At 36.5% G+C, this 17,471-nt stretch overlaps 2 protein-coding genes across 2 annotated transcripts; one reads left to right on the top strand and one right to left on the bottom strand.

The window, feature by feature from the left end:
- Positions 1 to 2,201: 2,201 nt before the first annotated feature.
- On the top strand, positions 2,202 to 14,318 carry LOC110675733. The gene is made up of 4 exons (XM_021841454.1): positions 2,202 to 2,361; positions 2,444 to 2,576; positions 10,008 to 10,093; positions 13,994 to 14,318. The coding sequence occupies exons 2-4, from the start codon at positions 2,547 to 2,549 to the stop codon at positions 14,109 to 14,111; spliced, it is 234 nt and encodes a 77-aa protein (XP_021697146.1). The 5' UTR covers positions 2,202 to 2,361; positions 2,444 to 2,546; the 3' UTR covers positions 14,112 to 14,318.
- On the bottom strand, positions 14,310 to 17,176 carry LOC23687581 (U6 snRNA-associated Sm-like protein LSm6). Its single transcript, XM_011494660.2, has 2 exons — positions 17,043 to 17,176; positions 14,310 to 14,615 (listed from the first exon to the last, which is right to left on the bottom strand). Exon 2 carries the CDS (start codon positions 14,612 to 14,614, stop codon positions 14,375 to 14,377), a length of 240 nt encoding a protein of 79 aa, XP_011492962.1. The 5' UTR covers position 14,615; positions 17,043 to 17,176; the 3' UTR covers positions 14,310 to 14,374.
- Between the last annotated feature and the right edge of the window lie 295 nt (positions 17,177 to 17,471).

Below are 17,471 nucleotides of genomic sequence, written 5' to 3'. Positions count from 1 at the left end.
GGAGCAGCTCGGGAACGTTTACTCGCGAGTAACCGAGTATAGTATGATTTATTATGGTTTTGATAGACAAATCAATTGTATAACCATCAAATCGACAGTAAACTACTAGTTTATAGTCAAAAACCCTTGGAAACCATAAATCTCGGAGGGGAAGCAACTTTTTTCCCAAAAGCACAATATGACTCTGAGCAGCTCCGAACACGTACACGTACACGAATCACTTTAACTTCGGTTACCCGGGAGCACGACAGATGCGAGTAAACCAGCGCTCTGACGCTCGGGAGCGTTTGGCTTTGTTTTTGGTCCAGCTCAGCAGAACTGTTCGCCACTTTCCATCACTGTCACTGAGCCTCTAGAATGTTGCAACAAAATTCACTGCAAACAGCATATGTAAAAATGTGACTTTAAAGACCATTTTGAGAAAAATAGATTTAAAAACCTTACTACAATAGAAACTTTTTAAAGACTAGCATTAACATACTGACCAAGACTCTAGTAGTAAGAGACCTGCTTACCTGAGAAAAATACTTTTTTCGTACCTGTTGTAATTTTTGCTGTTTTCCTACAAAGTTTTTTGTCTTTGCAGAAACAGGCGAAAATGTTCTAAACAAAAGGACGTATTCTAGCATGTATTACTAATTCAAAATAAATTCTCTGGTTGTGGCCAAAACTCCCTGAGTATTCCAGGTTTTTTCCAGGTTCAATAAAATTCCCTGATAATCCCAGGTTTTCCATGTTTCTCCAAGTAGTAGACAGTCTGTTTATGAATATACTCTGAAGATAAGTATGCTGTTCCGCTTAAAATCTTCGAACAAAATGGTCAAGGAATATTCTACAGCGATCTCTTTTAGATCTCCTTTACATTTCATTTCAACTGCACACTGCGATCAAATAAAGGTGCTTTCCATTTCTGGAAAGACATATCCCGCGTATCGAGGCAACTACTTTTCTTTTCTGGTGCATAGTCCCCATAAATTATTCAAACCAATGTAGTCAACTGCGCAAGTACGTAGTCAGGGTATTCCTGAATTTCGCCAAAAAAATAAATTTCCTCCTTTTACAAGCCAGTAATATTTGAGTGCCCTCTTTCTGAAATTTTCACCTGGTAAGCTTAAGGTGAAGATAAAGCGAAGCCAAACCTCAAAAGGCACAAATCTGAAGAACTAGATGTCCGTTCAAGCTGGAAACTTGATCGGTTAGTCACTCGCTGATGGCGATCACATCTTCAGTGTGATCGGTAGTTTTCTGATCTTTAGATTTCTGCTCTTGAAAATTTGATGTTTGGCTTCGATTCATCTTCATCTCTCCGAGTATAGGATCTTCTTCTTCTTATTGGCATTAACGTCCCCACTTGGACAGAGTCAGCTACTCAGCGTAGTGTTCTGAGAGCACTTCCACAGTTATTAACTGAGAGCTTTTTTTGCCTAAGTTGTCATTTTCGCATTCGTACTTCGTGTGGCAGGTACGATGATACTTTATGCCCAGGGGAGTCAAGGAAATTTCCATTATGAAAAGATCCTGGACCGATCGGGAATCGAACCCAGTATGGCTTTGCTTTGTAGCCGCGGACTCTAACCACTCGGCTAAGAAAGGCCCCAAGTATAGGATGTCCGAGTATAGGATGCCGAGAGTAATTTCATTGGAAAAATCTTTTACCTATAGGATTCGAGCCCATGACCTCCGCAAGGACGTACTGAATAGCTGTGTGGTTAACTCTATTGCCATTCGAGCCTCCATGCCAATTACTAACTTTAAAATATTCGCCCACAATTATGTATATTTAATTTCATACAACGAATCATGAATAACTTCCGTGTACCGTCAGTATCATAAATGAATCTTCATCAACATGCAAAGACGAACACATTCAAAAACAGGTTTGCGTTAGAAAACGAGCTGTTGCACGTCATTTGTGCTTCATTAATTTATCTAAATTGTCAATCTGTATCAGAACAAGAAATCATCAGATATAAATCTGGTAATTTTTTCCCACTAATCTATAATTGCCCAGTGTGCCTCCCCAACTCGATCCTTAAAGCATATCAAGCGCTACCCCTTTTTATTTGTCACCCAACTGTAACCATAACTATAGACTAAGCTCACAACACGATTGCAGCCCGAAGAAGCACGATTACACCATGCGGTTTAGGGTTTTTATGGCTAACAACTTTCAGCTCCCCATACCTACAACAATCACGCTCGCTTTCAGAGAGACTGGCCGATCTTCGGCTCCATTTGAGTCTCCCAAATCAACACTTCTGCAGCCGTTGCCGAAACCAGTCTCAAGTCGGAATCCATACGAGATACATCAACGGCATTAGCGTCCATCAAGTGGGTTCAACGCGTGGTATTCGCTCCTAAGTTCGTATACGTCATAAGCGTAAAGACTACGAAGTGGTCTCAAAGGCACCTTTGAAATTTGAATTTTTACCCTTGCTTGTAGAGTGACACCTGCAGAAGCCGAAGGAAAGGGTTGGCGTTGGAGCAGAACAGAAACTAGTCTTTGAAGGTTTCTTGAGGATAAATCGAGATCGTTGAGCTCAACCATGAATCGAATCGGTGCAATCTGTCTAGCAGTAAGTACCCCCCTTTTTTGATTTATTGTAAATTTCATCACGCAAAGGCAGCGAAAGCCAACCTGGAACAAAGTCGGATACATACATGTAGGCATGCGGATGACTGAATACCACCGCAGAATCGAATGAAAGTGCAACGCCAGGAAAAGTAAACCGATGAAAGTGTCCCGGAAACTTTCGCACATTTGGCGATCGCCTGGTCGATGATTGTTGTTACCGTTCAAGTGATCCAATTTTAAAATCGCAAGCCAACAACCGTATTGTATGTTGAATTCAACGATGGTGTGTTGGTTGTATTGGCATGTTTGATCGTCGAACCATCATCATTGCCGCGCACAAGCCGCGAAACGTTGTGAGGCGCGTTTTTCGCCTTGAAGTTATTTAGTTTTACGTAATCGGTGTAACACTTTTCGTGCGGCAGTGCACAGCAGCTCACAAACCGTTGCGAGCCAAAGACACTATAGAGGCTGATAGACCTACATTGGTCTGGAAGACGCCAGTCGTGGATCGGCAGAGGTATCTGAGCGAGGTTTGGATTTACCGAAAATGACACGATAAGTGGGTCATGGCTGCAGCAGAGAGTGAATGTATTTTATCGAACCAGTCGATCAAGTGACACTGCTGCGATATTATCAAATCGATTTTGCTTTCATTGATGCTTCCAGAGAATTCCATATTGTAAACGGAGAATGTCATTCATAGAAACACGGAAGGTGAAGTGAATTCGTTTTCTTTTAACCTTCTGTCTGTACCAAAAAGTAGATAAGTTGTCTGTACCTTAGAGTCAAATGACCCCAAGTTCAATTCACGATGCGATATTTAAACTGATTTCTCTGCTGTTTTATAAAGAAAAGTTAATTGAGTTTTACCGTTTTGTCTCATGTTCCGAATAGACTCATGTTCCAAACACTCGGTTTTTGTATGACGATTTGATCCAATGTTCCATGTCTTCCAATCTGTTTTATACCTCGGGTGTAGTGATGATTCTTCGAGGTCAGTAAAACTAGCTCAGAAAAATTAATTTGTGAAATTATTCATTTGAATACGATTTATTTGTGCTGTTCGTAATTTGAATCTAAATGTTCGGAATATGCGACAGAATGAACACCGTGTTTGACATTAGAATCGAAATGTTGTAAATAAATAAATAAATAAATAAATAAATAGAAAAACAGGGCCACATTTACGGAGGGGGCGAGAGGGCCATGGCCAAGAACCAAAAGATAAGAGCTAGACTCTTTGTTTTTTTTTCCTTTTTTTGTAATTCCTCGTGGCATTATGACAGTATTACTGCTCGTATTACTGTACGTATTTTTCATGATTTTCGTGAAAATTTAGGTATTTTTTAAAAGATTTTGCGATTTTTCCGAAGTTTTCTGCAGAAGTTCATTAAGTATTTATTTCCCGTTGAATTACTACAAGAACTTAGTTGCGGATATCTCAAGAATATGACCTGGATTTTTCAAAGAATAACCAGGATCTATCAGGAATTTCATCAAGGATTCTTTTAGATATTTTTTATGGAAGTCCTAAGTCATCCAAGATTTTATCCAGTGATTCTTTCATCGATTTTCCTAGTTTATCCTCCAAGATTTCCATTTAAAACCTCTTAAAAAAAAACTTTGTTAGATTTCCTAGAGTAACAACTAATTAGTGAAGGAGGATTAGTGAAAACATATCTGAAGGAACTCCTATACAATCTTTGAAAAAAAAATCGAGGTGATCCCTGAAGAAATTACTTGGATCGTTGGACTGCTCAACGATTTCCAGGAGAAAAACCTCTAAGCATCATTGCTGGAAGAATTTCTGGGAAAATTGCTAAAGGAATCTCTAAAATAATTTCTGGAGAGATCTTTGCAGGAGTCCCTGAAAATATTCCAGATAAAATCTCTGGACGAGATTTCTTTAAGTTTATACTCGACAAATGTGACACGAATTTCTTGAATAGCTGTGTTCTAATCTTTGAATTTTCTCTGAAGCCTTTAGAGTTTTGCATCATGATTTTGGTCATGCAATCAGAATATTCTATTCTATTCTATTCTAAGCACTTGCACAGCCAATTTGAAGAGCATCCTGGAAATACTGGAGTTTCTACTAGTATTTTCTTGTCAGTATTAAGATTTGCAGCATATCGGTGATATGGAATAAATATTAAAATGGCCAGGCCCTACTCCGTCATTATATATTATGACTAAATCAACTGATTGACTCTGAGTCAGAACAGACCAAGTTTGTTGATAACTTCAGAAAAAAAAATGCAACATTTGTTATTAAGGAGTGTATCGTAAAGTAGTCGCAAACATTCAAAACGGTGTATGTCAGAGCAAAGTTTATCTTTTTAAAAGCTTTTTTCACACAAACCTTCATCATGTCATCAAATATTGAAGCAACTACAAACATATTGAATAATATGCAGTCTTTATATAAATACAACAAGGTTTATAAAGCATAGAAAATAAAATCTTGCACAAAATTACATTTTGGAAGTGTCTTCTGAAAATTCGATGATTTATATCGAATAAAATGCATATCAAACAAAATAGGATGAGAAGCTTATTCTATCTGAAAATATGTTTACTTCACACAGCACGTAAAACGGATTTCAAAAAAAAAATTGCTCTAAGAAAGCTCAATTATTGGAATAAGGTCGGTTTTAGAAAGTCACTTTTGTATAATCAACTTTTGAAGCTCTGTCATATGTAGCGGTAATTATATAAAGTACCATATTTTGCTTACGTTACTGCATAAATATGCAAAGTAAGTTTTCCAATCAAAAAACATTTTTTTATTCGTTAAAATCATTCTATATTACCATTAACGTGTAGATCGAAATAATCAAAAAACGAGGTCCTTAAAAATCGACTTTTTTCGATTTTTGCAATTGCTCTCAAATGCGTGTTAATGTATTTTTCAAAATATTGTTTACACTATATCATGAGAGTTATGGCACAGAATATATAAGCGTAGGGTAGAAGTACCAATTATGGCTATAGTACCAAATATGGCAATAGTGGGAACAAAAAGAGATTTTTCTTTTTGTTTTAATAGAATATAACGGCTGATATTCACAGGAACGATTAACCTATTTGTTTTTGATGATAACTAAGCCTTGATAAGAACATTCGTGCAATAAGCTTTGAAAAATGAACATTTGAAAAATTTGCCTCACACATATGTCACCTTCTTAGCAGTTCGCTAAGGAACACCCGTCACGAAATTTATGTTTTCATCCGGTAAAACTACTTCAACCGATAAATGTATGTTGCCTAGTGAGAACAAATAAACAAATTTAGCTGGTGAGCAACTAAATCTACTATTTTAAGTTGGAAATCGTGCTATTTCCACTATGTCGATAACTGGTACAAAGAGTGTATGAGAGCCCAATTATGGCGATACTCTGGAGGCGGTTTGTTTACATTTTTGATCAGTAAAATGAATGAAATAAAGCTATTTTACCGGTGACTTCCACGACGGGACGGTTCGGTAAGGCATTATCTTCATGATTTGTACTCAATTACATAGATTTTTCAATCACACGTTCGAAAACGTTCACAAGCGGAAGATGCTAATTTCATGGTATAGAGGAGTTTTCAGCGATACTCGATTTTTGAATTTTCGCTCTTTTTTCGTTAAAATTAGGCGTTGGAAAGGTAATGTGAGTTCATTAATGCTTTTTTGTATCATAATTTGCATTTTCACTACATTTTGACTCCTTTTCAAAAATTCATTTCCTCCCATGAACCCATTGCAATAAATAGATTTAACATCTATTTAACACAATTTTTTTGGAAACATTTACGAGCAATCACTTCATTACTTATTAGCGTTGCATTATCATTCGCTCTGGATGATGTTTGACTTCATTTCGTGCAAATATTCGATAGTCCATAATTGGTACACTTTTATGTCGAATGATAGGAACGCTATTGCCATAATTGGTACAAAGACAACGCTTTTTAAAACCAATTTTTAGAAGCTTTAAGGTAATTTAGTACTAAAACTGTTTAATTCAACTGTTTCGCAAGGCTTCAAACTAGTAATTAACATCAACAAGTCATGCTTACGTTTTAGAAACGCGGTTAAAATTTGATTTTTATCCATACTGTTGACATATTGCATCCATAATTGGTACACCTACCCTAAACAAAAAACATGTTTCTTAAAATTTAACAGATTTATTAACATATCAATTTTTTCAGAGGTGTGCAAGATTTTTATCGACATCTGTTAGTAATTTGCAAAATTATCATACAAAATGTCACTTTATTGAAAAAATATCACCGCATCATAATTTTTAAATACATTTTAAAGCATTTCTGATCAAAAAATTGTTTGTAGGTTCAACCCAATATTTTTGAGACTGTTTTGAATGTTTGCGACTACTTTTCGATATACTCCTTATTATTATTATATTTGATATTATTATTATTATATTTGCTCAAGCAACTGAATTAAAATATAATGGAAAGAAAAAAAAACCATTGCTTATCATCACGAGACTTGAAAAAGCTGGCTATTCAATCAGCGAGCAAACCTTCTATTAGAGTACAAATAAGAAAGATCTCAACGAATCCAAAGCAATAAAATGGCTGCGTTCGATCTAGCATCCACAAACATCAGGTATTCGGGGACCAATCGACTTGAAGTTTTTTCAATAGTTACATCCAGGTTTACATTAGTTTTTCACTTTTGAATCTTGATGACTTCACATGGCAATGAGCGACGTTCGAGCGATCAAATAACGAAAGCGTCGACGATTCGAACCACGAGCATAAAATTCTGTTTAGCATATTATGTTTTTCTTTGATGTAGATTTCCAACACGCATTTCACAACAAAACATACAATTTCAGCTTTGTAATTCATAATTTTCAATAAGATTTCAATAATCCCACGCACAGCGTAAAAAATCAATCTGCAAACTCACGACGGTCCTGAACATTGTAGTTCACTCTGCACTTTTAATCTATTCGCGACATAAAACAAATACGACTAGATTAGTAAAGTTATACACCTGTATCAGCCATTTCGCGTTTCCACCAGCCGAAATAAAAATTTACGCGAAGCGAAAAAATTGCGACCGAAAACTTGAAACACGTCAGCTCGCGCGCGTCGCTTGCTGTGATCCCTGATTATGATCATGCAATCAGAATAAGGAAAAAAAGATGATAGAAACCAGTTTGGTTAAAATAGAGACTTAAGAGACCTCTATTGTAAGTAGAGACTTTTTATAGACTTACATTAAAGCAGAGAAGGAGTCCTGCTACCAGCCGTACACCAATTTCTTCAACTCAAAACTGATAAGTAAATCTGTATGTTCAACAACTTGAATATTGAAACATGACATATAATAAGCATAATTTGAATTGAGATTAAAAAGGAGGGAATCATCAAAAGGATTTTGTTGTTGGAGATTAAGACCCAAAAACATTGAATTTAACTTGTAAACATACATATGAACTCTTCAAAGATATATGAAATATTTGAGAAAACATTAGTAACCCAAAGCATTTTTTGGACGTTATAGAATAGTTTGGCTTCTAATAATGAAAACCTTACAAATAGCATTAAAAAATATCTAGTTAATTTTAAGTATCAAAAAGTTTTTTCGGGGAAAAACCCCCACTAGACAATGGCCCCCGGACCCCCACATTTGACTTTACGTAGAAATTAAAATTTTCACAAATATCATCTTGTTTTTATGCCCATCAGATGCATTTTAAGTCACGGTTGGCCATAAGTGTTCAATATGAGTCAAAACGGTACTCTGAAATACAGTCAACTCTCCCTAACTCGATATTGAAGGGACCATCGAGTTAGGAAGGTATCGAGTTACAGAACACAAAACCAGTGCAACTGCGATCCAAGGGACCATCGAGTTAGCCATGAAAACTAACTTTTACTATGGTTCTCTAACTCGATATCGAGATACGGAATATCGAGTAAGAGAGAGTAAGTAAGAAAATTCAAAAGGGACATGGTTTATCGCGGAGAGTGGTTTCGTAAAAAGGTTCAAAATAGCAAAATTGGGGGGTATGCTGCTTGAGTTTCCGACAGAATGAGAAAAAAAGCTTCTTATCGTTCGACGCTCCGTCATCGTAATCATCGTCATCATCAAAACTTCAGAAGCAGTTTTTCTGTTCAAAACTAAAAATTATTCGATGAAAATGTGTTCACTGTGTTTCGGTTGGAAAACAGAATACAGTGAACATATTTTCCTGTAAATTTTCTTAATTTTGAACGAAAAAACTGCTTTTGAAAATTCTGAAATCAATGACGGATCCTGCCCCCTTAAATTTACTCTTTTTTTGGGCAGAATGCTTCTGCGAATTTATTGGGCTGTGAAAGCTTTCTTGCTTAGCCATTCTTTAGTTAGCTAGTCATCGATAGATACTAACTATTTCAAGTAGCGACCATGATGAAATAAATCATTCCAGAAGGATATGGATGTTAATTTCAAAAGGACGTCTGTCCAAGACGAAATTTGCTGAAATATCTCCAATATCGGTTTCGATGTCTGAGTGATTGTTTGACCAACACCTGTAAAGGGATGATTTTTGTGGCAGCTGAGATAAGCAATTTAGTCGCGTTTTGGACTTCAAATATCCCATTTTACAATGGTATCATGTTTATGATGATATTAAGTGTTGTTGATGTCTAGCAGATTCGCTAGCTGTGGCATTCGGAAAACTTTCATGGGTCGGAAGATTGTTTTTTTTTTTGTGAAAACTTGGAGGTTCCTTGATGTGGACATGCGTAAAAGGACATGAGTAAATCAAATAACAAAAAAGACTGAAATTTCCACTCTTACAATATCTATGACCAAAATACGATTCCTGTCAAATTTTTAGTCATTTTGGTGAGTCAGAAATAAATTTCCATACAAACCAATGCTCTACTTTATGATTCGTATCCGGTTGTTCGGCCTCAGAGGAAGAAATAGCACTACGGAATGCCTGTTCCAGTGGTTTAATTCCATCATACAGGTGCCCCTTAGTTCTTAGTGTCATGCGATTGAAAGCAAACCGTGCTTAGAGATTGAATAGTTAGAGGGGTCGAAAGGAAACTAACCGTGAAAGCTGCCCGTGGAGCCAGCTGAAGCAAAAACGAAAGCAATGTTCCACAAATTACCAAAATGAAAACATTTCGAATTTGTGTAATTTTGCTAAACATGCATGTATGTATCTGATATCCGTAGGAAAATCTTTGGAGAATTGAAGGATTATGAAAACTTAGGGTAGAAAATACTTAACACACTTCCTTTTTCTGGCGTAACGTATCAACTGGAACAGAACCTGCTTCTCAGCTTGCATTGTCCTGCAGATGAACAGATTTTTTTTTTCAATTGTTCGTTTTTGCATTTGTATACAATACTTGTGCCCAGCATGGTATCTCACAAATATCTTACACTAAAAGACATATTTTATTCTAGGTCTTTGCAGTTCTGCTCTCACTCATAACGCAAACAGTAGAGTCCACCATCCAACCCAAGGCACCGAATTTCCAGTACTTTGAAAGGTAAGAATTAAATGTCTTTGCTTAGGTCGATTCTATCGAAAATTGTATTAGGTATTCAACAGTTCTAGCTGATTCTCGCTTTGATAATAGTTATTTATGCAACAAGTTGCAAAATGATGATTTTTTCAGCACGAGTTGTACATTTATCCAACGAGGCTCGCCGAGTTGGATAAATACAACGAGTGCTGAAAAAATCGAGTTTTGCAACGAGTTGCATACAACATTTTTTGCTGTTTCGAAAAATGTCGTTTTAGCTGGATGAACTCTAAAAGCACAAACAAACATTTCAAGACAACCCACATGGGCATACAACCATGCGTGAAATTACGCATTCTGTATTTTTCAATCACGTAGGCTATGATACAGTAGTACTCATGAATGTCACAAGTTTTCTCGCTCCCATCGGTATCATGCAGTTCACAGGTAAGACAGCACATACAGTAGCTGACTACAAATGCTGGACGATCCGATCCCACATCAGAATCACCAGATCGCACAGCGGATATAGACTCGAGTGAAGTGACTCGCCATGTAAATCAAATAGAAAGTCACTTCACTCGAGTCGAGAATTGCCACCTCGCTGTACGAGATCGACAATTCTCACCTCACGCCAATCGTACAAGATACCCAAGAATATGATGCAATTGTGCTTATGCTGTGCGGGATGCAAGGCGAGACAAGTTGGTGAGGTATCGACTCGCTCCCATTTGATTAGTCGCCTCACGTCACCCGTGGTGAGAACAACTCGCCTCGACTCATTCGCGCAGAACAAGCAAAATGGCATGTAGAGGCTGGGTTATTCGGTTGATACCAAAACAGTACTGAAAAGTGCTACTTTTCAGCACCGAAAAGAGTGCTGAAAAGTAGTACTTTTCAGCACTGTTTGTTTCGGTAGGAAAAGTAGGCCGTTATGTTGATCAACTTCTCAATGAAAAGTTGATTGATTTGCATCGGAATTGCAAAAAATTGTTTTACATTTCTTTTGAGTTATGATTGCTTTATTTTTTTTTTGTTTGAGGGCCGATTTGCTACTGATGTGAACAAGTGCGTTTTAACATAAATAAATTAAATGAAGGGGCGATACGGGAAGTATTGAAGTAAATAAAAGTACCGTAAAACGGGGTAACTTTGATAATGCGGGTAACTTTGATAGTTCGAGACCCACAACATATTAATCGAAATAACGATGTTTCTGTTAATCAGTTAAGCAAAACGAATGCAAAAGTAAAAAGTATTAGTATGACACTTCATGTCAATGCTATTTTCAATGGAATCAAGTGCATTTGAGCAATTATATGCAAATATTAAAAAATACAAGATTTTATCATTTTTGCAACGCTTACATACAATCTGTTCTACGATCACTATTTGATAAAGTCATAATGAGCTCTTCACTTATCCTTGACAGTCTAGTTATAGTAGAACATGAATTCGGTTTCAAATCTCTTAGCGAAACCCATTTTTACAAACTGGGACCATTTTTGTAATCTAAGTCAGAAATTTCCATATAACGAACGCCTAGAGGTATGCAATCCCCTACAAATGTTCGTAGTTCATTCAATTTTGTTCGATTCATACTCCATTATCAAAGTTATCCCAAAACAGAAAACCGACTTTCGATTAAATGAAAAATAATATATTCATTCAGAATAAATCTTTTAGCAATCTATCAAGTGCAATCGATACCTATAATGTCAGTACTTGTTTTAAAAATATAAATTGTAATTTTTTGAAACAGCATGCATAAATATTTAAGTTTTCTTCAAAAAAAACTATCAAAGTTACCCCGTTTTACGGTACACAAATTAATTATCCGCTAGTATTTAAATGTTTTCATCCTGTACACCACAGTAACCTTTTTCCGGCCCCGAATTCACTCGATGAAATTCGCGGACCGACCTTCGACGCTCAAGGTAGACTGGCACAAACGGCAGACACAGACACTGGGGGGACTTCACCACACGCGGGTTTTCGGATTAGCACCAGATTCGTTGTATACTGGGTGGTAGGTTTAACAAGACTGACTCTTTATTCAAGGATGGGGCTTCACTTTTATAGGGTAGCATATTGCTTAGTATTAGTATGAGGATAGTTGATGCGCAAATTAATATTAATATTGTATATAGAATAGTATATAACAAACAATTCAATTGGATTTACAGTTTCAAGGCCAAAATAACTATCTCTCTATACAATATGAAGCTTTTTACCGTTATGTTTGATTTGAAGTTAGTTTTAAGCTAGGGTGAAGTATTACAGATTCATTTTCGTTTATTCGGTATTTTACACATCCATATCAAGACCGTACCGTAATCCGGGGTATCATTGATCAGCGGGGTAACATTGATCGGAATCACTCATCTCGTAAAACGTTCGCATCATCATTTATTGATGGTACATTTCCAAAGCAGGAATTGCGCTTCTCCTTCATATACATACGCAAGAGCTAACGAAAATTAAGATTTTTGCAAAAATTGCGTTTACTTAATGCGTAAATTTGTCAACTTTTTGAAACAACGATTTTGATGGTTAAGGATGACACTACCGAATATTCAAGGCTCATACAAGCTCTGCAAGCGATTTGAGCAAGGAAAATGTGGTTCTCACTAAACATAGCACCGCTGAAAACGATTCTGTTGTCAAAAATTTCATAAGAATGTTCAATTAAGCAACATTAACGAATTACTGTTGAGAATTTAGAATATCCTTAGGATATTGCCTAGCTTTAGGCGTATTCCGCGTAGGATGCTTAAATCTTTCTAAAAACAATATACAGTACATAGCCACGAGCTTTGGGTGACAGTACTTGTTTTAAAATATAAAAATATTGCATTTTCAAACCAAATATTTAATAAATATTTAAAAAAAATGATCAATGTTACCCCAGATTACGGTATTTGTTTGTTTTCAACATAATGTGCAAACAGTGTTTCTTCAAATTGTTTTTGAACAACTTTCTAGGTCGGGATCGTGAGTACTTTGCGAAGGCCAGAGAAGTCCGATTCATTTTCGCGCGCTCATAGTGTTTTTTCGCTTACCCACCTTCCACCGCTCGTTATTTGTTTTTAAGAAAATTGGATATGACGTCGGATAACTCTTCGGGAGAAATCAAACGGAATCCTTTAATAAAGTATTTAGAAACTTTTTTATGTGAATAGACTTATATCCCATTTTTACGTTCTGAACTAGCTTTACATAGACACATATATACTTATATTGGAACATTACAATCAACGTCTTCCTATAATCGGCTGTTCGAAGTAAACATATTAATATAGCAATATTTGACAATCTTTTTTTAGAGAAGTTCCATGATTTGGCCATGATAATAGCTTTTAACGCTTTGAGTATAGTCATTCTTGAATTATCTGCACGTTTTGTTGTTCTATGATAATTACAAACCTTGTATACTTATAGCTACCTAAAGAGAAAACACGAATTCAATCTCTAATGAGAAACTTTTCACTTGCACCACGTGATAAGAAAATTGACGGTGTTTCAATTAAGTTATTTTTAGGTCTATGTTGAATTAATTCTAATTTATTTTATTGTAGTTTAAAGCTGTCCGAAGGGACAACTTAGAAGTGGTGCAGAAAATTATTGTCCACAATTTTTTTCCGCAGAAAATATTAAAATAAGTTTGGACGCCGCCAACTTGTTACAGAGTGATAGTTGACAGGCCAACAATATTTCGCTCTATTATGCAATAATGGCTGAAAAATCTCGGAAATCTCTTACCTATCGTAATCTTCTCAATGGCCTCAAAGGTTTACGCATAAGTCTAAAATGTCAATTCACACATTCAGTAAAATATACAAATTATTTTCACTTACCCCATTTACCCACTTGCCCCGCGGTACCTTATCTACCGTATGCATTTCTAACATTTGTTTCTTTCAGGCCCAAATATAGATACCCCTATTACGATGAAAATGGACGCGGAAAACTCCTCTACGGATATGGAGGTCCTGATCTTTACCAATACAAGAGCTACTCCCCACTGGATGGAATTCATTGATATAGACAAATAATTAGGCTAGGAAAATTAGTTTACTGCAAGAAACAATGTACATAAGAATAATAATGTTAACTTTATGTGTAACGATAGTTCCCAATCGTTTATCAGTGGCCGGAGCGCAGCAATTCTGAAAGACTTACTTTAAATACTGTTGATTTGTACCCAGTAACTAAACCGCTAAGATAAAAAAATAAACAATCAAATTTATACACACAAACTTTTATTATTCGTGAAAGAACGTCCCCCGTTTTCCCATCGCCTAACTAAACCCGCCGCTTCTGCGTCGAAATGTACAGCACGTTGTTGCCTCGAATGAACGCGTCGCCATATTTGTTCTTCAGCTGACCGTTAACGTACTCCTCCGTCTGATCCAGGGCGATGTTCATGTAGCCATCGAGGCAAGCCAACACGCCACGGTAATCGACTCCGCTGTTCAGCTTGACCACTACCGGGCGGCCGTGAATCTGGTTGATGAACTGCGAGAGCGCCTCTTTGCGTGACATTCTGGAATGAGTGGTTAGACAATGCAATCAAGTTAGATCAGTTTTGGCCAACATATTTGAACATATATCCGAACTTGTCCAGATTGTCTTTAAGTTTACGATTTTATTGAAATACCCAAGTAACATTAGTAGCCGAGTCAGCTCAAATGAGTATATTTTAGCTGAATAAACTGTTACCCAGCTGAAAACGTTACTTCGGTAATAGTTTACGCAACAAGTTGCAGAATGATGATTTTTACAGCAAGTAGTACATTTCTCGCATAACTTCTGATCTCGCCCTAAAAGCCATTGGTAACCATGTGTGTAGCTCGTTGTTTCTGAGCATTTGAATGGATTTTCATGTCATTTAACAACGCTATGGGAAAGAAAGGAACATTATCTACCTGCCCGTGATGTTGGTTTGGATGCTTATTCTTTCTTTTGATGAGGAACAACGAGCTACACACGTGGCTACCAATGGCTTTTAGGGCGTTATCTCAGAGTATGCGAGATATATCCAACGAGACTTGCCGAGTTGGGTAATTACGACGAGTGTTGGTTTCAGACTTTAGAATGAATTGAAGTCTTCATGATAATGTAACTTTGTGCATATTACGTCCTACAAGGACGGGGGGCGGTTCATGCCAAGCGTGACTAGCCTTACAAAATTTTTGACAGACTCATACAAAAAAGTGATAAATGGGGGGAGGGGTTCGAAAAAGTTCAAATTTAGCGTGACATCATTTGTGTACCATCCCTTATTGGCTATGGAGCATTGAAGAATGTAGTGTATGTGAAGCCAGCTCTGAATGAGACGTTTTAAAAAATTATGTCCAGCTTCGTCCCGAAAGGGATGAGAGTATTTCTCGCATACTCTGAGATAACGCCCTAAAAGCCATTGGTAGCCACGTGTGTAGCTCGTTGTTCCTGATCAAAAGAAAGAATATGCATCCAAACCAACATCACGGGCAGGTAGATAATGATCCTTTCTTTCCCATAGCGTTGTTAAATGACATGAAAATCCATTCAAATGCTCAGAAACAACAGGCTACACACATGGTTACCAATGGCTTTTAGAGCGAGATCAGAAGTTATGCGAGATTTTTAAAAGCAGAAATAAAAAAAAATATTTTTGTGCATATAAAGTAAGATACCTACTAATACTAGAAACTGTAATATTAAGTGAAAAGGGAACCGAGGTAGTTTATCCGTAAATACAAACATTTATTTCTAATAAAAGATTAGCATCTTTTAACAGATTCGCGTATTTCGATATCAACTGAAAGGCTATCTTTAGAATCGGGTATGTACTTGATTTGATTATCAGTCTAACTTTTTGATATATGGTGCTTGTACGGTACTCTATATAGGCCTCTGCACTGTTTTGATTTTGCATGGGATTTTGACTTTTACTGGCCTTGTTGTTTACAAATTTCATGAAAGAGTGAAAGGGAGAGGTACACGAGGCACATTAAATTATTTTTGTGCAGAGCCCCATACACTGTAAACCTGTCATTACCCTTTAAGGTGTAAAAAGTACCCTCTATTTCCTGATATATGAAGCTGTCAAATAAAGGGTAGTTCAAAATTTTGCATAGTGGGTAAATTTTGCCCATTTGTAAGTTTCGATGGTTTACCCTTTAATGAGTGAAAAAATGCTTAAGATATTTTGGCGGATGCTGTCAGTCCGTTATGTTTCATTGTAACTAAAGTTGCATCTGGGTCGTTGATATTGGAGGAGTATCTAGAATTGCAGGTGAGTCCAAAATCGAAAAACATTATCCATCTCATTTGAAGAAACGCTGTTGTTTTTACAGAATGGATTGGGAAACCAAGATCTTCGTTGCTGTTCGTTCAGTTAGGAGCATGATACCAGATAGGAAACTGCGGCCAAACGCCCGAGAGCCGGTCGTGACACGCAGCATCCCAGAAGAAATTTTACATTACTTTTATATATAACTTGATGCTAATATCAAACAAAAGCATTATTTATTGAACTTAATAAAGTGCAAAACTGCTGTATTTTTGGGCCCTTATTTATTGTTATTATTCATAAATTGATTTCGAGGAATTATTATAAGTCGTAAAACTAGAAAAAGAGTAAAATTTACTCTCTTTCCTAACTGAATTCATTTCGAATAGTGGGTAAAATTTACTCGTTAGATTGACGTACAAGCCGTTTACTCTTTAATGGGTACAGGCCCTTTACTCTTTTTATGAGTTAAACTAGTTTCTCTCAAAGAGGGTACTTTTTTACCCTTTAAAGGGTACTTTAGTCTTACAGTGTATGCTAGAACAGAACAATATATATGTTTGGGAACTGCTGATACGACTATCTCTGCCGTGCCTTCACATCCTTTGGCATCACAATCATATTATTCTCAAACAAAGCTCTCAATCATAGAATAATTAACATTTAAACGAACTAATAATTTACATGAGCACTTACATTACAAATTTTAGTAAAACTGGTATTCGATTCAGTTAACTAATGAAGATAATAGAAAGATAAACGTTGCGTCCACGATTTCTCTTTGGCTTCGACTGTTGAATCAAAACAAAATCTGACACATCGCTTTCACCTCACAGCCGCCAATATGACAGATTCTGAAGGCGGCTAAATAAATGCAAACACGGAAAAAAATCTCGAAAACTTATTCAAACACACTCAAGCCAGAAAAGTTCACAAACTTACTTTATCAATCCTACATGTTTCGCAGACGAATTCCAACACGTTCCGCTATAAACCAACTCGATTTTTCACTATTAGAACGTTTAATTTCCGGATTTACAAAACGACGAAAGTAATGTCGTTTTCGTTTTTAGGAACTGGGTCGGTGATCAACACATAAACAAACAAACGTCAAGTAAATTGTAG

Source organism: Aedes aegypti, chromosome 2 (assembly GCF_002204515.2).
Source record: "Aedes aegypti strain LVP_AGWG chromosome 2, AaegL5.0 Primary Assembly, whole genome shotgun sequence".
Taxonomy (NCBI): Eukaryota; Metazoa; Arthropoda; class Insecta; order Diptera; family Culicidae; genus Aedes; species Aedes aegypti.
Note: the sequence above shows the minus strand (reverse complement) of the source record. Positions and strands in the feature narration are given on the sequence as shown.